At 38.8% G+C, this 22,234-nt stretch overlaps 1 protein-coding gene and 2 long non-coding RNA genes across 3 annotated transcripts; 1 reads left to right on the forward strand and 2 right to left on the reverse strand.

Annotated features, from left to right (window-relative positions):
• On the forward strand, window positions 1-5,721 carry LOC147857368 (putative WRKY transcription factor 25). Its single transcript, XM_087328388.1, has 6 exons — window positions 1-175; window positions 1,358-1,828; window positions 1,914-2,090; window positions 2,216-2,850; window positions 2,940-3,101; window positions 4,494-5,721. Exons 2-6 carry the CDS (start codon window positions 1,379-1,381, stop codon window positions 4,981-4,983), a joined length of 1,914 nt encoding a protein of 637 aa, XP_087184514.1. The 5' UTR covers window positions 1-175; window positions 1,358-1,378; the 3' UTR covers window positions 4,984-5,721.
• A 126-nt stretch (window positions 5,722-5,847) lies between these two features.
• LOC147857369 (uncharacterized) lies at window positions 5,848-7,251 on the reverse strand. Its single transcript, XR_015530626.1, has 3 exons — window positions 7,130-7,251; window positions 6,379-6,449; window positions 5,848-6,271 (listed from the first exon to the last, which is right to left on the reverse strand). It is a non-coding gene; the product is annotated as an uncharacterized LOC147857369 (long non-coding RNA).
• Window positions 7,252-12,304: 5,053 nt separating this feature from the next.
• On the reverse strand, window positions 12,305-21,685 carry LOC147857370 (uncharacterized). The gene is made up of 2 exons (XR_015530586.1): window positions 21,613-21,685; window positions 12,305-12,345 (listed from the first exon to the last, which is right to left on the reverse strand). It is a non-coding gene; the product is annotated as an uncharacterized LOC147857370 (long non-coding RNA).
• Between the last annotated feature and the right edge of the window lie 549 nt (window positions 21,686-22,234).

A 22,234-nucleotide genomic window follows, 5' to 3' on the forward strand; every position in this document is an offset into this window, starting at 1 on the left:
ACCAACGCGTTTCTTCTTCTTCTTCTTCTTCTTCTTTTTCAGACCCGTTCTTCTGTTGAATCAATTTCTCAGTCTCATCATCTCAATCTCCATCTCCATCTCCATCGCTCCTTGCCCCTCGTTAAGTTTGTTCTTTTCCCTCCTCTGTTCCTGTCTACCTGCCCATTGCTCCCAGGTATGCAAAATGCCCTAAATATTTCCTTCCCTCTTTTTTTTGATTGTTTTCTTCTTCCTCCTTGAAAGTGCTCCGTTGTTTACCTAAAGTTCGTGAACCCTACTAATGGTCTTGCTCGGTCTGAAAACCCTAAATTTGTATTGATTTGGGTTTTTTTATTCCTATCTCAAGTGAATATATTCTCATGAAGTACAGTTGTTTATTAGTGATGTGGTTTACCCGGATGGTTCTCTCAGTCATTGTGGAAACCCATCATTTGTACTGGGCTAGTTTTGATGGGGATTTTACTAATCTGTAACGAAGATATTTCGTGGAACACAGCTTTTCAGGTACTCTGTTTTGACCTCACAATTCTCTCATCTAGTATAGAGACCCTTATTGAGATTCGAACAATCTATAATGAGAAGAAAGCAGAGCTTTTTGGTTGCTGTTATTTGACCTAATCGCGCTCTTGTTCAGTTCCGAAACCTAAAGTTTTATTGGGCTGTTCTTGTTTAGTTTTTACAAGTTTGTGGTCAAGATATTTCAGGCAAAATAGCTTTTTGGATGGTCTGTTCCTTACCCAATGATACAAATTGGGCGTATTCTTAGGTATTTATGTGAGAACTTGTCATTTAGAGAAAGACACTAAAGGACTTATACATACAGAGAATTCCATGTACAGCAGCACATTAAAGAGTCTTCATGAAGCAGAGATTTAGATGCTCTGTTTTGGGCTAGTGGTACCTCAGAGAATATAAAAAGTGTATGTGCACACATTTATACATACATACATACATACATACATACATACATACATACATACATACATACATACATACATACATACATACATACATACATACATACATACATACATACATACATACATACATACATACATACATACATACATACATACATACATACATACATACATATATATATGTATGCATATATATATATGCGTTTATGCATATATGTACTTCCATCCATCCATATCTATTAACGTTTATGCATGCTTGCATGGAGATGTGTACAGTTGTATATGTATATGGATGGATGCTTATATGCATGAACATGTGTATGTTTAGCAATGTGTAGATGATTATGTTTACAGTAAGAGTTTTGTCTGTAGCTGGTTTGTTTGATAACTAGAAAAGAGTGATATCTTTGGGCTGAACAACAACTTCCACTATGTAGCTTGAAGGAGCAGCAGTGGTGATGCTCACAAAGTCTAGCCCCTCACTGCCAACGTTGGTGGTTCCTACATCAAATCCAGGTGATTCCTTCCTTGGAGGAGGGGGTTCAGATGATGCTAATACAATTGCCACGACTCTCTTTAATGACTACGGTGGAGAACACTTGTCTTATGCAGATTCTAAACCATATTCTCAATCACTAGAATCTCCTTCATTTCCACCTTTGGATGGAGATCCTAACTTGAATAATAGCTCCAGTGATACTCAGACTGATCTTGAGACACAAGCAGATATAAATGGACCAGAAGTTGCTGAAAAACATGGGTGCCGAGCAATGAATAATACTGCAAAATATAGGTCCATGATGCCATCCAAATTACCGATTCCTTCTTCGAATCCATACTTCACAATTCCACCTGGACTCAGCCCTGCTACTCTCCTAGAATCCCCTGTTCTTTTCAGTGGGGGACTGGTAAATTAACTTTACAAACTTGGCTTCTTTTGTTTTTTGGTTGACTCTTTCATTATTTTCTTAACTAATGCTCCTTGATTTGTAGGCGGATCCATCTCCTACAACGGGTTCATTTCCGTTCTTGCCATCTCGTAACCAAAAGGAGTTATTGACTGCTACCAGAAATGATAAACCAAAGGAAAATAACTCTGAACAAAGTGATGATTTCAACTTCAAACCCCATCCAGTAGTGGTTAAAGATGAAGTGACTCCAATAATTGAGGTTTGTGGATCTCTTATTATGCCAGGTCATAGGGTTTAGCTTATTCAACTGTTACTCTCTTCTAATGTTTAGATTGATAATTAATATTGTCTTTTGTTTGGTTCTGCTATCGTGATCAAGTACAGTTTCAATTGTCATCTCAACCACCAATTACTACCACACTCTCTGGTTCAACATCAACCATGTTTACCAATCTCAAGTCTGAACCACATCATCAGTCACAGACAAATCCACTGTCAACTGAACCCCCTGCAAAAGCACCAGCATCTCACATACCAATTGTAATGAACCATCCATTTACATACAGGGAGAGGCCAACCGCAGATGGTTATAACTGGAAAAAGTATGGGCAAAAGCAGTTAAAGGGCAGTGAATTCCCTCGAAGTTACTACAAATGCACATATCCAAATTGTACTGTGAAGAAGCAGGTGGAATGTTCACATGAAGGAGAGATTACTGAAATTATGTATAAAGGAGACCATAATCATCCTAAACCACAATCCACTCGAAGGATGTCGAGAAGTAGTGTTCACACTCTGGAGAGGTCACACCAAGAGAGTAATGGTGAAGTTGCAAGCATAACGGGCAGGTTGGACTCCGATAGGATTTCTGGTGATGTCTCTACATCATCTTTGGTGGTGTCACATGCAGGGCTTGGTGGGACCCCTGAGCAGTCCTTTTGTTCACCTAGCGATGAGGATAATGAAGCAAGCAAAATTGAAGAGGATGATGATGAAGATGAACAGGATTCCAAACGCAGGTTATCATAATGAAATGCTCAGATAATCAATTCTGTGTTGGTAGGTTTAAATTGACATGCATTCCTCACTAAAAACTTGTGAATTTCAGGAAAAGTGAGGAGGGCAAAGAGATGGTAGCAAATATGCCAATTAGGACAATACGAGAGCCACGTGTGGTGGTACAAACTACGAGTGAGGTTGACATTCTTGATGATGGCTATAGGTGGCGAAAATATGGTCAAAAGGTGGTGAAAGGCAATCTTTACCCCAGGTTTGAACGACAAATGCTTTCTATTTCATTGTTTCCACCTGTAGTTTCTTGATGTATCATTCTACGTCTAGTTTCATTAACTATGGATGCTTCCCTTTGTATGGATGGTTCATTGTGAAGTTTTTCTGATATAAAGAACTTCCGTAAATCCTAGAATTATTGGAATGCTAGAGGTTATTTTTAGTTAATGGTAACTAAGCTTGGTTCATGCTTCTGAAGCTCTGATGGTGAGAGAACCGGTAGAGGATCTATATAGGTCAGAAACCCCTGTATAATTCTATAATCAGGGAACTCCATCAGTTTCATAGTTTCCTTGCAGAGATTCCAATCCACTCAATAATAAGTGTTCTTTGGTTGGTGCGAAATAGTAGACTGTTGTATTGCTTCAAATGAAATAACCAAATAATCTGCAGTACACTGGTCTTGGATAAACTCCCTTTTTGACTCATTGCGGATGTCTACCAACAAGGGTTGCAAACAGCTGCTAATCATTTTGTCAAATATCATATCAACTGTATTCAGCAGGGTGATTTAGAATTTAGAATTTAGAATTTAGAATTTTTTATCGTCCATAAAGAGGCCAGTTTTGACCTATGGGACCAGAGTATACATGTGTTCTTGATATGTGTCTCATTCCTAAAAAGGGGTATTTATACAACGAAGCACAAAGTCTCTATGCGTGAATAAGGCATACACATGAGCGCAACCTTCTAGGCGGTGTCTCCTCTTAATATGTCATCATATCTTGAACGAATTGCGCCATATGCCAAGCATGTGAAGAGGAGAATCACCTCCCTCATGGATAATACATCAAGTGGATGTTGCATAATGCCATTATAGACATCCACAGTGGCTTCTCGTACATAACATTTGGAGACTGTACTAATGATAATTTTTATTAGTTCGTATGCCTTGTCATATTGTTTAGCACGTTTTATTTTGTCCAAGGACACTTTGTATGTTTTCATCTATAATGGTACTGCTTTCTCATCCAAAAAACACTTGTTTTATGCACCATGTGTTCGTGTGTGCTCATGTGAAATATGTTTATGTGTAGAAGAGGGTGAGAGAGTGCCTGTGTGTAGATGAGAGATAGAGATCTGCAAACTACTCAAATATGAGTTTTTCTTTATAGAAATGTTTTTCCTTTCCCAAGTATACAATATAAAGTTTACAAAGAAATTGGAAAGTCAGCATCTTTTAGAAATGAACTTAGCACCACCTTTTAAAACATTTAGTAGTGAAATGTTGCAGTAATGTTAGAATCTTGTTTTAAGTAATGATCTTTAGGTGTATGACTTTTTGCAATTTGTATTATTGAATAATGAGAATAATCCTTTTTTTAAATATCATTTTCTTTAGGAGTGACTCTTGTGATTCCATATTATACAGGAGCTATTACAAATGCACAAATATGGGTTGCATAGTCAGGAAACATGTGGAACGATGCTCTAGTGATCCAAAGTCGGTAATAACGACTTATGAAGGAAAGCACAATCACAATGTGCCACCAGCTCGAGGTGAGGTTATCCAAGAGGCAAATGCATCTGCACCCTCGCTGCATGCAACATCTGGTACAGATATATATTCAAGGCCTCCAATGAAGCTTGGGACTCGGCATGGTTCTGTGAGCATGGAGGATGAGACAAGAGTGACAACTTCGGGGAATCAGACGTTCAACAATAATGCAACCATCGTGGATTATACTAGGAATATATCTGGTGGATCACATCCTAATCTTATGCCGGGCCAAAACTTCTCTGGAATAGGGTCATTTGGAGCCTGTGAACCACCTCCAAACTGGGAATTGAGGCTACCACAACATTTCTATCAATCGAACTCATCGCCATTTGTCGCCGATCAATCTTTGTCAAGACCGTAGCCAGAAGAAATTTGAAAGCAAAATTGATATGGGAACTTTAAAAAACAATTGTGCATATTTTTTGTCAGATTATATGTTGGTTTGACTTAAGAGAAATGAAAGCACGTGAGTATCATGTATGCTGGCTTAGTTGTTGGCTCATGTTGCCCAAAATAGAATTTTTCTATTTGAATAGATGGGAGGGCTGAGGGTTTTTGATCAACTGGTTTTGCTAACTTGATATTCCATTTGTTTGACCTTATGGCTTGCCCGAAAAGACTGTACATTGACTCAGAAGAACCAAGAACCAAACAATTTCAGATGAGTTATGTAATTGTTGTCCAATCTGACATTCTCTTTTGTAAGAGGCTAGCTCTTTAGAACCTTGGTACATGTACATATTATAGTTTGGGTCCACCACAAAGACATAAGCATATTGTTAAAAGTTTTGGATATTCTTTCCTTAGAAGTATATTTGTGCTAGAGGCATGTCATGCATATTTTAATCCTATGAGGATACTGTGGCCAAAAGCTTTGAATATTCTTTCGTTTTGCTAGATTCTGGTAGTATTGGTTGAAGAGTATGAGCTTTTATGAGGTTTGGCCTCAACCCAAATAGAATCCTTTGTTTTCCATCATGCAAGGCAAAATGTGTCGTTGACTCTATGTGATCTTGAAAGAACACATTTTTCCATTCTATGTAGTCCATCACCTTTTTATGCACTTATTTGCTATACAGCAGTCTTTGAGCTGCTTGAAGATTGTGTTATCGGCATGAAAATGTTTAGTTCAACGAAATAATTTTTGCTTGCAAATATTCAGTTAACTAAATAATAAGAATTAAAACCCGAGATCCAATTATGTATAGTTCTAGGATTCAAGCCATGTGTGAAATAAGCTTATCTTCATTTAAGCCTCTGTCGTTTTAATTGAACACTTTCTAATGCAATCACCAGGTTGCTTTTAGATTACATATTAATGCTGCTTTTAAGAAACACACCTACATTCTTGTGAGTTTTTAAGTTGGAGCATGGATCCATCAAGATTATTGCACTTAATTACAGGTTGGAACTTGATTTGGTGCAGGTTATCCTTACCAAAAAAAGGAAACTCATTCTTTCAAAAAGATTTTTTCTTCATGAAAAGCTCAAGGATATAACCAGATAAAACCACAAATCACTCAACCAATAAGATTGGATATAGCCTTAGCTAGGTGTGCCCAACGAGAAACTTGACCAGTTGTCGTCAACAAATTCATATAAACTAAACACCATCTCCATACGCAAGCAATGTTTGGCAATAAGATCCCCTGAATTGTAGATAACATGATGAAGAATCAGTAGATTACCACAAAACAAGGCTTGTAAACTTGCATTTTCCTAAACTAGACAGAACGGAGCACCATATTTTACCCACCCTAGGTTTAATGACGTGAACATCTCCACATACTTTTCCTGGTAGACACCATGTGCAATAAATTTGAGATTCTAGGTCACAAAGGGTAAGCTTGTCAGAGATGGTAAAAGCTATCTAGCAAATAAGACAAAGCTTGTATGTAACAGATGTACAAACAGAGGATGATCAATGCTTTCATAATGCCTCTTTAACAAAATTATGTCTTACATTCCAACATGGGTGAAACCAGTGAACTATCCTTGCGAGTCACATTATCATCTAATAAAATCCCCTATTGATCAATCAATGTCCACTAAGCCTGAATCTTATCTCCATATGGACATGGTGGATTGAACTCTTATCTTGGACAATGATAGTCGACGTTCTATTCTGGTCACTGGATCGAGGTTTAGGACTGCTTTGATGGGACTAAGCTTATAGTGTTTTTCTTCTCTTTAATATAGATGGAATAAGTGAGAAGAAGAATAAAAGATTATGCACATGTAGTAACTGAACTGAGAAGGAAGGTTTAGACTAGAATGTGCAGACAAGACAAGAGTGCAACCAGGCTATGTCATAGTTAAGCATCACTATATTGAATCTATCATTATGCATCTAACAATTTTCAGTGATACTTGTGGATGATGGATTACTTCCGTAATGATGAAAGTTCTGGCAAATTGTCTCGAAAGCACCATTGTGAAAGCTCTGACAATCAGCATAATTTCAGGAAGCAATGCCAAAGCCTCAGAGAGAGAACCACATATCATACCTCAATCATTATTTTCCTGGCCCTTCACCGTGCCTCCTTTCATCATTGGTGTCTGGCTTTCGTAACCATAGCTCCTCCTTCACCATCAGAAAGATTTGACAATTGCCTTTCCCCAGACTGTGGAGCACACTCTGGAGGGCCCGGGGATTGAGCTTGGAGCTATCATAAAATGAGAAGCCTTCCTTCTTTGCATGCAGAGAAGCAAAGATTTGTGGGTTGTTTGGATGAGGAGGGAGGTGCAGGGTATCTCTCTCCTCTGTTTTTTTTGTTTTGTTACCAAGACTGATGTAGCCAGCAGTTATGGATTCTCGAATGAAGTGATATCTCACTCCAATGTGCTTGGTCTTTGCATGGTATACTGGGTTTTTAGCCAATGCAATGGCACTCTGACTATCACAAAACAGTATGGGTACTAGCTTAGATATGCCCATGTCACAAGCTAATCTAGACAGCCATACGACTTCCTTACATGCTTCGCTAGCTGCGACATACTCTGCTTCTGTAGTGGACAGAGCAGTACATTTTTGGAGACGAGATCTCCAAGATATCGCACCTCCCATAAACTGAAAAATATATCCTGAAGTGGATTTTCTACTGTCAGAGCAACCAACATAATCAGAATTATGGATACATTTCCACCACCTAAACATAGACACCCATAGACACCTAAACTGAAAAATATATCCTGAAGTGGATTTTCTACTGTCAGAGCAACTAGCATAATCAGAATTATGGATACATTTCCACCACACAGATATCTTAAAATCAGTTTAACTGCCTCCCAATGTTTATTACCAGGATTTGACATAAATCTGCTCACAGCTCCCACTGCGAAAGCAATGTCTGGCCTGGTCGCTATCATAACGTACATAAGACTTCCGACTGCGGATTGATAAGGAACCTTGGACATAGATTTCTTGTCTTCATCAGATGTGGGGCAATCACATGTGCTCAGTTTTACATATGTAGGCAAAGGAGTGCTCAACGGCTTTGCATTCTCCATATTAAACCTCTTTAGCACTTTCGATATGTACTCGGCTTGAGACAAGTAAATGCATCGCTTACTCCTATCACGAGTGATACGCATACCAAGAATATGTTTTGCATCTCCCAAATCCTTCATGTCAAAGTTCTGGCCCAAGTTTTTCTTTAACGAGGATAACTCATCCTTGTTTTTACCAACAATAAGCATGTCATCAACATATAATATCAATGTGATAAAATTCCCATCTGAACAATTTTTTGTATAAAGACATGCATCTTCATTGCTTCTAGTATATCCTTGAGTCTTCATAAAGGCATCGAATTTCTGGTACCATAACCTTGGGGACTGCTTAAGCCCATACAAACTCTTCTTGAGTTTACATACCAAATGTTCTTTTCCCGATACTTCATGACCTTCTGGTTGTTCCATATAAATATCCTCATCAAGGTCCCCATGCAAGAAGGCAGTCTTCACATCCATTTGGACAAGTTCCAAATTCTGATTTGCAGCCAATGAAAGCAACATACGTAATGTAGTCATCTTAACTACAGGAGAAAAGGTTTCATCAAAATCAATTCCATATTCTTGTTTGAAACCTTTGGCAACCAAGCGTGCTTTATACTTTGGAGAAGCACTATCAGATGTATACTTATACTTGTATACCCATTTGCATGGCAATGCTTTCCTGTCCTTTGGCAAAGGTACTAAATCCCAAGTACCATTTTTATAAATGTTGTCCAATTCACTTTGCATGGCCTGTTTCCATTTCGCATGGTCATTTACAGATATGGCTTCATTGTAACATGAAGGCTCACCGGCATCTGTTAGCATTACATAATAAGCAAACTTACTAGGTGCCTTGGGGACATGCATAGATCTCCTCAATGAATCCTGAACATGAGTGCCATAAGGTTGTGCATGAGAAACATCATTCTGAGCATCATCATTATGAGCATAAACATCATCTTGCACATCATTGTGCTGAGCATCATCATTTTCGGCATCTTCATCCTGACCAATAACAGGTTTTTGTGACTGCCCACATGTAGAAGCATCTACATCAGTGAGATTTTTTTATTTTACATCAACAAAAGGCGTACTATCTTTAAATGCAACCTTTCTCACTTCTACCTCCTTTACGGTCTGTTTATGCATTTTGTTCTCATCCAAAACAACATCACTACTTCTGACCACAGTACGTGTGTCAGGATCCCATAAGCGATATCCAAACTGCCCATCAATTCCGTAACCAAGAAATATACATTTTCTGCATTTATAGTCTAATTTCTTTCTTAAGGTTTTTGGAATGTGTACATATGCTTCGCATCCAAAAACTCTAAGATGAGCATAATGAGGTGTCTTGCCTGTCCACAACTCTTGTGCCACTTTTAGACCTATGGTTGTGTTCGGTGATAGGTTAATCACATGGACTGCTGTTAAAACAGCTTCTGCCCAAAAACCTTGCGAGAGGTTTGCATGGTGTAGCATAGAGACAACTCTGTCCTAGATGTTTCTGTTCATCCTCTCAGCCACACCATTTTGGACAGGGGTGTAAGGAGCTGTAAACTCTCTCCGAATGCCTCTAGACTTGCAAAAGTCATCAAATTCATGAGAGGTATACTCACCTCCATTGTCTGAACGTAAGGCCTTGAGCTTTATGTCCTTTTCCAGCTCAACCGAACTAAGCCATTTTCTGAAAGTGGGGTATACATCATCCTTTCCCTTAATTGGATAAGCCCAAACTTTCCTAGTGGCATCATCAATGAAAGTAACAAAATATAGTGCATGGCCCAAAGATCTTGTGGGCATAGGTCCACAAACATCCGTGTGGACAAGATCCAATGGTTTAGTGGATGAGTTAACACTGGTCTTATGTGCACTTCTAGTTTGCTTACCATGTTGACAATATTCACATAAAGCAAAATCAGAGAATGAAAACTTAGGTAAGTGGCCATAACGAGATAGGATTTCCATGCCATTTCTTGACATGTGGCCTAAACGACCATGCCAAATGCTCGTCATTGGCTGTTCTGTGACAGCCAACAAGTGTTCCTTTTGATGAACAAATAAAGGGTATAGGGAACCAACTTTGTTCCCTTTTGCAACAATCATATTTCCTTTCGTTATACGAAAGGATTGAGAAGCAAACATCACCTTATATCCGTTGTCATCTAGCTGACCAACGGAAATCAAACCACGAGTTAGTTGAGGAACATGGCGTACATCTTTAATGGTGAGATGAGAACCATCACTAAAATGCATTGAGATATTTCCAATGCTAATCACATCACATTGATGTGAGTCTCCAAGTCGAACTTTCCCAAGCGACTTGGCTTCATAACATGTGAACCACTCTCTATGTGGAGTCACATGAAACGATGCATCAGAGTCCAACAACCACGTATGTGATGGGGAAAAGACCATGTTCACCCCAGCATGTGTGCTAACATCATCTAGGACCAAGATGTCCGTCTCATCACATGTTGCATTTACTTCCTCCGTTTCCAACGAGGAAGAAGGACCACTAGATTGTCTACCATGCCCTCTAGCATTATCTTTCTCCTTATTTTTAAGGGCATAACAGTCTTTCTTAAGGTGTCCCTTTTTATGACAATAATAACACTCCATATTTTTCTTCCTAGATTTGCTTCTACCTCTATCATTTCCACTACTATTTCTTGTTTGGATCCTACCACGGTGTTGGTTCTTGCGAGGACCAACATCAGAAACATTATATGCATCTCCATTGTGTGATGCAATCACATATTTTCTACGAATTTCTTCACCCAAAAGAGCTCCACATATGTCATTATAGACTAATTTCCCATTTGGTGCACTAGCACTAATAGCGGTGCAAAAAGTGTTCCATGAGCTAGGCAAAGTGCATAACAAAAATACACATTTCAGCTCATCATCAAAAATCATTTTCTGAGCCAGTAATTGTGACCATAATGCATCAAAATCATTCAAATGAGAGGTGACATTGTCATTGTCCTTCATTCAAAGATCATAAAGTTTTCTCATTAGATAAACTTTGTTTGATGCGGTCTCTTTTTCATATGTACTGGATAGTTTAGTCCATAGCTTTTCAGCTGAGTCACAGTCCAAGACCGTGAAATACACGTTGTCAGCTAGGTGTAGTCTTATGGTAGACATTGCCAAGAGATCGAGCTCTTCCCAATCGTCCTTGGTCATGCCCTCGGGTCTCTTGGCTTCACCACTTATAGCTCTTAATTGCCTTCTTTGAATCATGACATCTCTCATCTGATTCTTCCACAGGGCAAAGTTGGATCCGTCAAATTTACGGATCTCAAGGTGGTCTTTTCCGCTCATAGATTGATTTCTATGGGGATTAAAGGAACCACTGCGTGAAGTGCTTGAAACCTCGGACATTTCAGAGGCAGCCATTTGGATGGTAGGTAAACTTAGTCAATTCCAAATCTAAGCAACTAACGATAGTTGAGACACTACTCACTACCTAGTCTCAAGTACAACTATCATTGTGTTCTAGGGTAGGTATGTGTGTTCGACTGAGGACAACACCTCACTCTTATATCATCCAAGACAGATGGAATGTAGCTGAGACGTAACTTCCAACGTCACAATCTCACATCAAGTGAGCAAGCATCGGAAAAACCAAATACAAGTTTTTATGTGTAAATCCTCTCTTCTGTATACTAGAAACAGTGAGTCCTCTCTGTTTCTACCTTTCACCAAAGGTCTATTTTTCTTTTCCCAAAAAAAATTGGCACGAAGAATGTTCATACAAAAACGTGTACTAGATATTACCTCTGTCGAGGTCCTAGAAAAATAACATGCGCAGAGGGGGAAAAACGGAGAAATCGGATGCTTTCTGCCACATGCAGTCTTCACGAATCCCTGCGCTCTGATACCACTGTTGGAGAAGAACGATGGAGGCGGACAAGCTGCCGTTTTTCCTTACCTGCAGAGAAAATGTCGAACAGCACACAGACAGAGAAAAAATACACAAACAACTTTTTGGGGGCACAAGAAACCCTCATTTCTATTAGTTTTTATACCTATGCGTAAATAGTAAGAAATAACATATTTGGCCTTTTCTTACTATCACCACTACTAAAGGAAGCTGCAATAGCCTATCTCTCCTCTGTTTCTTTCTGTTTCTTTGTTAGCACTACCAAGGGCACCTGCAATGACATCTCTCTCCTCTGTTTCTTTGTTACCACTACTAAAGGAAGCTGCAATGGCCTCTCTCTCCTCTGTTTCTTTGTTAGCACTACCAAGGGAAGTTGCAATGGCATCTCTCTCCTCTGTTTTTGTTTTGTTATCACTACTAACACCGGGTCATTTGAAACAGGTAATATGTCGCATTATGAGAACACTACGTCGAAAAAGGGCACAAAAGCACGCAGTTTTCAAAAAGACACGACGCATGCGTAAAGCTTTTCAGAAAAGGTGGCAAAATATATTGAATTTCAACATGACTACCACTTTGAGGCATAAGTAAAATGCCTCCAAAAATACATCACCAAAATTACAAAATAATGTACAACATGTCTACCAGTTACAATTATACATATTCGTGAGTTTACATCCAAAACAAATTTACAAAGTTTCCGATCATGTAGTAAAACAATCCCCAGCTTGAACCAAACCAATATGTTAAGACATGTCTGATGGACTAGAAGAGCATTCTGACGTCTCATCCTCATCATTAGTGGCAATCAAAGCATTATCCTCATCCAATTCCAACCCAACATCTTTGCGGTTATGAGAATTGCTTCTGGTTATTCTCTGTATTTCGTTTGACATCATGTTTGGGATTTTCTCCTTTATTATCTTGATAGTTGCTTGTCTTAGATGACCTGATTTTGTCAATGAGAAGTCATATACTAGTATGTCAACACGGTCTAGTGCGAGAGTAGCCGTGCTCGGTATATTCTTTCTTCTTCTCTTTCTGCTTGAACATCCGACATCCTTAACCATCTCTAAAGAATACTTTCCTGTAAATGCATCAGGTGAAGTTGTCTGATACCAGTGGACTACTATTGACTTTGTCTGACTACTTTCTTCATCCCTTACTAATTCAATAATTTTTGCAATCCAAAATGGATGGCCCAAGGTATCGTCCCCTGCTAATGTTGCAACTAACATTCCCACTTGTAGTTCTTGCAAATTACCTTGCCATCTTGCCTCAACAGTACGTGACTTTCTTGGTCCCACATAAATATCTCTTTGCAGTGGCCGAACTAAATCATGAAGCTCCATATTATTCGATTGTTGGTGATGAGTTTGCGATATCGTTGATGTCATCCCAATGTTCCATGTGAATGGGATACGGATTGGCCATAAACCGGCGATGTAATTATCTAAAATGGTGCATTGATGGGTGAAGAAAATCTCCCACCATTGAACATCCTCATCCTTGGCATACTTCTTAGTCCGATCAATATTATTTTGTTTCTCTGCTAGACATCTCAACCAATATACCCTTTGTTCATCAATAGTACTATTTGGTGCTACATTTTTACGATCATCATATGGCATTTGTTGTGCACCATGTAGAGGTTCATCTGGGATATGAAGAAGGAGCCTACTGTTGGAAACAGTGCTCGGCTACAACCGAGGAATAGGATCTACTCACAGAAAACAGGAAATACAAGATGCACGAAGACAATAGAGGGAGGAGTACACAGGATGTTTTACGTGGAAAACCCTAAATGGGAAAAACCACGGGAGTCCTCAAACTCCAACGATCACTACAAATAGAGATGTACAATGGTGAAGCTACAAGGCAACAACCTTGAACTCACTGTCTTCGCCACAGGCGGCGGTAATACACAGAGGCAACAACCTCTACCGTCTCTCTCTCTCTCTCGGCTGAAAACATAAGATGAGCAACAACAACAGCAACAGTTTGCCCTAAGTCATATTTATACACATATGACTTTCGGGCTATTTACAAATATAGCCTCAAGGGCCCTTGGCAAACATATTCACAGATATGTCCCCGCATCCGGATCTCTCTTCGGGTACATTCGTCATCCGGCTCCGTAGCCGGGGTCTTCATCATCCGGCTCCGTAGCCGGGGTCTTCATCATCCGGTTCCGTAGCCGCAACCGGGCTTGCCGTCATTCATCTCCGGACATCCCATCCGGAGGGACCGAAATCCCAACACCTACAACCTTCTTGGGGCTCCCATTGTGCACTAGATGAGTATTGTTTCGCAAACAACACCGTCATCTTGAGGTGGGCCGATCTTTGTTTTCTGAGGAAGACATGGTTGAAACTTATATTATTAAGAGGTGCAAGCACCCTACCTTTAGTCCCGTCACTATCCATGCAGAAACGTTTAAAGTCGTATACTTCTTCCAAGTGTTGTACTTCAGGCTTTGGTGTATATGCTTCACTAATAAATTTGGATAGCATGGGAAGTGTGAAAGCATTACAGCGAGCAAGTTTCTTTGAGAACCTACTGAACATTTGATCTATGTGATCATGGGTATGACCAACCAACAAGAAGTTAACCTTTATCTTTTTAAATATGCCCCTCTCTACTAGCATGCTTAGATAGCCGAAGACAGTTGAGTTCTTATTCTCTCTTGCTGTGTTGTCTAGTTGCACATATAGAACTGGCGGGAGTATACCTGACCATGATTGCAATACCCTGTGCATGACAGTGACAGTAAGATTAGGGTCGTTGTGGATATTGGGATAAGTTAAGAACACTTGCGGTCTTATAGTTTGACAATATGTCAAACAACCCACTAGATGCATTTGCACGAGACACTCATCTCCAATATCCTTGGGGAGTCTTTGAAAATGCGGCAAACAAGTTTTCTTTTGATCCATGCCGTCAATAATCATGCACATATACTTTTCGGGAGATTGAAACGCTTTGTGTCGGTGATGCATAGCCTTAGTACGTTCCAATGCCTGACTTTCACGATGTTCTTTTAACAGGTTCTTGTAATTCTTGATCTCTACATCTGATTTTCCACCCTTGGCCATACTTTTTAAACTCGCACATATTGAGTAGACTCCCATTCGCACCTTTCGTGGGATAACCACGTTATTAAATTGTAACCTCCATAGTCGATTAAAATGCCTGTACTGTATTTAAGGCTCAACATCGGAAGACATGTCGTCCTTGTACGATTGGTAAACTTCCCTTTGAGTAAAGTTATCTAACAAATGAAGTCTTCCTGTCGTTGGCATAACTTCGCACTGTTTTGAAAAATATACCTCCATCCACCTAATTGTCTGTTGCCCAATTTGACCCTTACATCCAGAACCATTTTGATCGAACTGTACCCAGGAGCCCTTCAGAAGTCGCTCTTGAACTCGTTGCAGCCGCATATTTCCAATGCTATGAGTGATTTTAAAAGCTGCTCGACAACACTTGGTATTTAGTCAAAGGAAATATTCAACTTGCGTTGAATTAGGCCCTGCTTTGTGATCCAATTTAAGTTGCATATGCGAAAGAAGAAATGTATCTTGCTCTTCCCCATTAAGCGACAAGTATTTTTGTCGTGTTTCACGTAACCTTGACTTTCCATAAGTTGATAGACAGAGATTCGCACAACACGATTTGTTCAAGTCGCATAGAAGTTGACGATCAGAACAAAAGAAATTAAATCTCTTTTCACTAACTTGTCGAGGAACTCTTTTAAATGCTAGAGGTTTAGTAATGCTATTGTTATCTATCAACGAAGAATCGTCCGCTTGTAAGCTTGCATGAAGAGGGCCATCAACAGGATCAATTGAAAACAGAGAATTCAAAGTACTAGGAGCCACACTTTTCTGTTTAAGCCGCGAATGTTTTTTGTGGTCGTACTCTTCTATTGAGAAATACGAGTTGTCTGACAATGAAAAGGGGGCAATAGAAAAAAGAGATGTTCTACTTGTAGAAGAAGACATTTGAGGGAGTCTAACTGTATTCTAAAACCTTCTTTTGAGAAAATTAAGGAATGCTAAAGCCTAACTATATAACTACCCGAACACTTAGATTAACTATATTATTTTCCGACATTTTTCTAAAAAAAAATAATTAAAATTTATTTTTTATTTTAAAAGGAATGCTAAAGTCTTCTATATAAGGAGGTTAGAAATTTCATTTTCATTATCACGTGAAAGAATCCATCGAGCTTAGAGCACAGGCCAATTTTCGAGCACTCAGAAGCACATCGTTGACGGCACTACCTCCGGCACGAATCATGAACAAGGGAAAGAAAATCGTCAGGTTAGTAATATTCTTTACATTTTTTAAGATTCCTAAAGATTCCTTAAAGATTCCTTTCCTCAACACATAGATTTTTTATTTTTTTTTGTACAACGAACTTGGAAAGCAATTCTAAAAAGGCAGGACCTTCAACGAAAATCCGTTGCACTGCATCGGATTTTGGTTGAAGGCAGGACCTTTGCGTTGAAAGGCAGGACCACGTAATTTAGATGATAATTTGCGTGATTTAGATAAAATTGTACGTTGTTTTTATGTTTTCACCAACGTTTTTAATTTCAGTGAACCCAGACAAAAAGTTCCTTCATTTAGATTGAAGATTCGATCTCCGACAAAACGAGATTCTGGCTCCTTCATCAAGGACACGAGTAAAAAGATTTTATTTGACTCAACGGGGGAAGGAGGATCCAAGTCATCTGTGGCTACTACCAAAATCAACAAAGGTAGTGCGCAAGAGGAGAAAATTGTTGAGGTGAAATATAAGGATTACCCCGAACTTGAATGGTGTCTCTCCTATGTCGAGGAGGATGGGGTGTTGTTATTGATAACAGCAAAATCGGACGGGGAAGGGAAACTTCAGCTTGGAAAAACATTTAATTACGGGCATGTAACCAAGCTAGAGTACGAAGACATTGACTCTACAAGTATTTTAATCGACGTCTCGAGCTCAGTTGGCAACAGGCGATTGCGACTTGACGAGGGAAACCTAGTACCCGAATCTTGCAATCCCAAGGCTTTGCGTAAAGACCTGCAAACGAAAAATAACTTGTTGGTAGCTCTTCGGCCGTACGTGACAGGAGAGATGATGACCGATGAAGCAGAAACTCCACCGAAAAAGTCTAGGAGAGATGATGACCGGAGAGGTGTGGGATCTCCAAGACAAAATATTCTCTATGTGGGAGCGGAAAGAAGTCAAGGGGCAAAGATAAAAAAAGGGAAGAATTGATCCACAAGTTGAGATCAAATCAAAGACCAAGGGAAAAAGCGACTTGGTAATCGAGGAGTTAGCAGAGGACATGAAACTTTTACCTTGGAGATCATTACAAGGTATCAAAGATGATAGATTGTTAATATCTGTGCTATCTCGAGTGGTCGCCAAGAAATTTAGTTTGGACGAGATGGTAACAGACTTGCAAAAGTAAGTGTTTATAGTATACCTTTTCAGGAAAGTCTTCAATTATTTTGAATATCTTATTTCTAATTTCATATTGATTGTGTAGTCACAAGGTATACATGAAGATTCAGGAGTTGATGATGCAAAAACTGAGTTTACCGACATGGGAAGAAGTTGAACAAGCCTGCCCGATAACTTCTTCCTACAAGGCATTGGAGGAATATTTTATTGTATTTAGAGAATGGGTATGTGTCTTTTGAATGTTGATATGTTAGAAACTAATGTTCCCTGCTAACAACATTGACACTTGCAGAAACCATCAAAATCGAAAAAGAACAACGACAATAATGACGGTATTCCAGCGGCCTTCATCACGCACTTAGAACGTGCGAAATATGAGAAGAGAATGACCAAAGGGAAGGAAATGGAACTGCCCGAGGATTCGGAGACTGTAAAGAGTTTTTTGCATAGGTCCGATCCTTTCCAACAGCTTCATTATAGTGTTTTCAATGGCGAAGTATCCCAGATGCTCGAATTGTTACCGAGAAGGCACGACACTTTGCTGATAGCTGACATACCATATGGTTTCAGTATTGCGGGATCAACATATGATGATGTGTCTTTCAAGTACCCTCAGATCGAGAAAATGGTAAAGGATTTCGCAGAACTGACATTGGCCCCCTTGTGGAGGATAGTCATATTTCATAGCATGGGGCAATCACTGTCAGTCACAACAGCTTTGAAGTCCCGTTGTCATGCCACTGAACACATGCATTGGTGCGTTATAGTTCGCTTTTACTCATTACAGTACTTCTTATTATATGTACACATTTACACCTCTAATACTTGATTTTCTTTCTCTATAGGATCAAAACAAATATTACACGTAGCCCTGGCGATCGAATGGTTAGTGCGGTCGAACATTTTTGTGTGGGCTACTATGATTCAATTACAAAGAAGAAGGCTAGAGCACATGTCAATGAGCGTAACGTGGTTAACTACATCATGTGCCCAGCTGTAACCAAAAAATTAAGACATGTGTCAGGGGATAAAAGTATGGTGAACCCTTATCAAAAACCTCAAAGATTGATCAACCACCTCATAGAGCTCTTCTCTAATCCAGATGATTGGGTCCTAGACTTGTTCTCTGGCATAGGTATAATATATATATTTAATTTCAATCCTGTCGATCAAGTTTAAGACGTTACTTCTTATATATACTTGTTTGTGTTCATGCGACCATTAGGTACAACGACAACTTGTGCATTGAAGATGTTTAGAAACTGTGTTGCATTGGAGAAGGACGCTGCTCAAGTTAACTTCATCAAAATGAGGATCACAGGAATCTGGGACTGTCCAGATCAGGATCAAGAAGTCGGAGCAAAACACATCAACGAGACAGAGATGTTCCAGATGACTTCACGAGAACCAATGGAACCAATTGATGAAGAAGCAGGGGAGCTGGTGGACCTGGAAGATGTAGCACAGTTTGACCATACATCAGATTCAGGAGAGCTTGGAGATGACACGAATGAAAACAGTCTAGAACAATCAACGCCAGAGGAGCCTGCTCTGCTTGATTTGCTTATAGATTGATGTAGATGGCGTAATGTAAAAATTGAGGATTTTGAGGCATAATGTTCACCATCACTTCATATTATATTTGTATATGAGAACATCTGTAATTGTTTATCGTTTAATTAAATTCACATGTTCATAATTTCCCTTTTTAATCATTATTGGAACCGTAGTTTGTATTTACATATAATTGGTCACCATGCTCTTCTTCAGTTTGAGATATTAACATGATATTGTAATTTCTCATTTCCGTTAGCATGACTATATATGAAAAGGCGAATGTTTTTGATAATAAGAGGTTTTTAGTTACCTATGGTTCAAGTCTACTGGTTCCACATAGTATAAATGAATGTCGTACGTAGTTGTTACTCTTACCAATTACATTGTCATGAACTATATGACATTATACAATGAAACTATCGACATACCCGTCCAACAAGTGGGGTACTACTTTATTCCTAAACCCAAAACCACATATTTATAATTACGGTTTATGTAGTTTTACTCTACAATTTGAATATGGATACCAATTTTAGAACTTTATATTGAACCAAGTCTTCAATTGTGCTCCATGATATGCAAATTGACACGAATGTGGACCCATATACAATTTAGTAATTGCTAGGTTTTTTTTGTTCTATATTTAACCATCAAGTCGCAAAAGGGGTACGCATGCATCGTATATTTTCGATATCGGGCTAAAATAGGGTACTTTTCTACATCTGGCCAACTATGCCAAAAGAGAATACGACATATTACCTGTTTCAAATGACCCGATGTTTACTAAGGAAAGGCTGCAATTGTTGGGGCTTGTCCACTCAAGTGGAGCCCACAACATTGAGTCGGCTGAACACCGAATAGGCTTAAGGCAAGTTATAATTAGTTGTATATATATATATATATATATATATATATATATATATATATATATATTGTGGTGTGCATGTGTTCCTTTGTGCCACCCTTTTAGCACACCCTGTTTAGCCAAGCCAACCCAAATGGGTTCCGTTGTATCAACTATAAATTGATTAAGAAGTAAGAAGCTAAGTAGACTGATTTTGATCTCTTATGTGCATTTCACAATATATATGTATGTATTTTTCTGTTTTGTATGTTTTTTTGGGTGTGTGTCTTTTTTTTTGTGTGTGTGAACACAGATATAGATGTTGGACTACAAGAAGACAAAAGCTGAAAAACAGGAAAAAAAAAAAAAGGAGAGAGAGCGTGACCTGATTTTCTGAAAGAAAACAGAGAGCGAAAAACAGATTTTCTGAGAGAAAACTAAGAGTGAAAAACTGAGAGAAAGACAGAGAAAACAGAGCGCGTTACAGAGAAAAAACTGCACACGAGTGAACAGAACTAAGGCTGGAAAAACAGAGATTCGAGAAGAAGAGGTGTGTGAAAAAAACACAACAAAGCTTCTGCAAGAAAACAGAAACAAGTGTTAGAGCTCGAGAATAGGGTGATAAAGCGCGAGAACTCGTTGCAAGTGTAAAGACAGAGATCTAGCGAGGTGTTATCTAGACTACCCAAAAGAGTCACAACAACTCTTCTGTCCACTTGTAACAGGTTTATTTGTTCTGTGTTTTTGGTTATTTTTTTGTTGTTTCTCCTATTTGGTAGGGTGAATATTGTATCCAAGGCGGTAGCCTTGAAATATATGTGCATATCTCTAGAGTAAGCTTTAGAGGCTGTCAACACCTTGTATACTCAGAAAATAGTGAATTTGTTTCGGAACCTAAGGTTCCCGTGGTTTTCCCCAATTTTAGGTTTTCCACGTTGTCGTAGTGTATTTCATACACTACATGAAAAACTTATAAAGTAACTTTCTGTAAATATGAAGAAATAGAAGAAAATGTCAAAATAAATCATACATGCATAGGGCAAGATTCGAACCTTGCACCTCCATGTTAATAATGTAATGTCTTACCATTACACTAGCATTTCATTAGTGTTAAAAATTAGATGTCTCACATAGAAAGTTAAGTCCACGTAGGATAAACTTTTGTTAAAAGAAAAACGCATGCTAAAAGAAAAAGCTACGCATGCACATCTAGCATGCATGAACACTATAGTTGATAAAAAACGCACAAGTTAGAAAAAGCATGATCACTTTAGATAAAGCATATAGTCTATCTATAGGAAAAGCATGGAGTCTATAGTTAGAAAAAAAAAAGCATGGATTCCTAACACTCCCTCATCACTACATAAGGATGGGGAGCACAATGTAATAAGTGTGTGAAATACTTGGAAACTGGATATGTTTCTAAAAAAAACCAATTAATAAACTATACTCGTGGGATTCACGAGGATTCTATATCATTCTCTTTCAACCCAAATTTATATTCTTATATTCATATTGATTAATCTAATACAATACACTCGTGGGATTCACGAGTTTGCTATAACTCTTTCTTACAACATATTTATATTCTTATTAGCGTTAAAACTCTCCTCTTCCTAGTCCAAAACCCCAGCGGTTTCCACCCGACTCACGCAAACGATCTGGCGCCGAAAGGCACGACAACGTTAAATCTCGATGTACTCTCTCATTTTGTGTTACCACTACTAAGGGAAGCTGCATTGACATCTCTCTCCTCTGTTTTTTTTTTTTTACCACTACTAAGGGAAGCTGCAATAAAATCTCTCTCCTCTGTTTTTGGGAGCACTACCAAAAGACTTAGCTATGAATTTATGGGTTGGGACAAGTGTATATGTCTATGCTAAAAAATAGAACTCAACCTAAAGAGTTCTAGCAAATAAAACATGTTCTATAAGGAAATGGCTTTATACTAGGCCTAGTTTCATTTCCATCCAAGTCTCTCGAATTGAAAGTGGGAGGTCAAACAAAGGGCTTCGATGTGGATGTGGCCCGTGGTCCCAATGTAAAAAGGTACCCCAACCATAGCTTCTAGGCGGCGTAGCTCACGTTCCCTTATCTTCTTAATTGTTTCTACTCCACTTCGAGTTGCTTTGAAGCTCGACATCCGAGGGAGTTTGGTTGTTCTTTGCATTTCTACTTCATCAAGAGAGAGGTTGAGTGGTGTAGGTGTGGCCACATTCATCATCTCCCCCTATTCCTGAAAAATTACATTCGTTAAATTTTGGTGAATATTAAAATGGTTATGGTTAACACTTTGTAGTTTATTCTCCCTATGTTATTTTAGCTCTAAGATATACCTACCTAGTCTCTTTATATCCAGGGTATCT

Source organism: Azolla caroliniana, unplaced genomic scaffold, assembly GCF_043228905.1.
Source record: "Azolla caroliniana isolate FFs.n. ecotype wild unplaced genomic scaffold, voAzoCaro1.0.p SCAF_12, whole genome shotgun sequence".
In the NCBI taxonomy this organism is placed as follows: domain Eukaryota; kingdom Viridiplantae; phylum Streptophyta; class Polypodiopsida; order Salviniales; family Salviniaceae; genus Azolla; species Azolla caroliniana.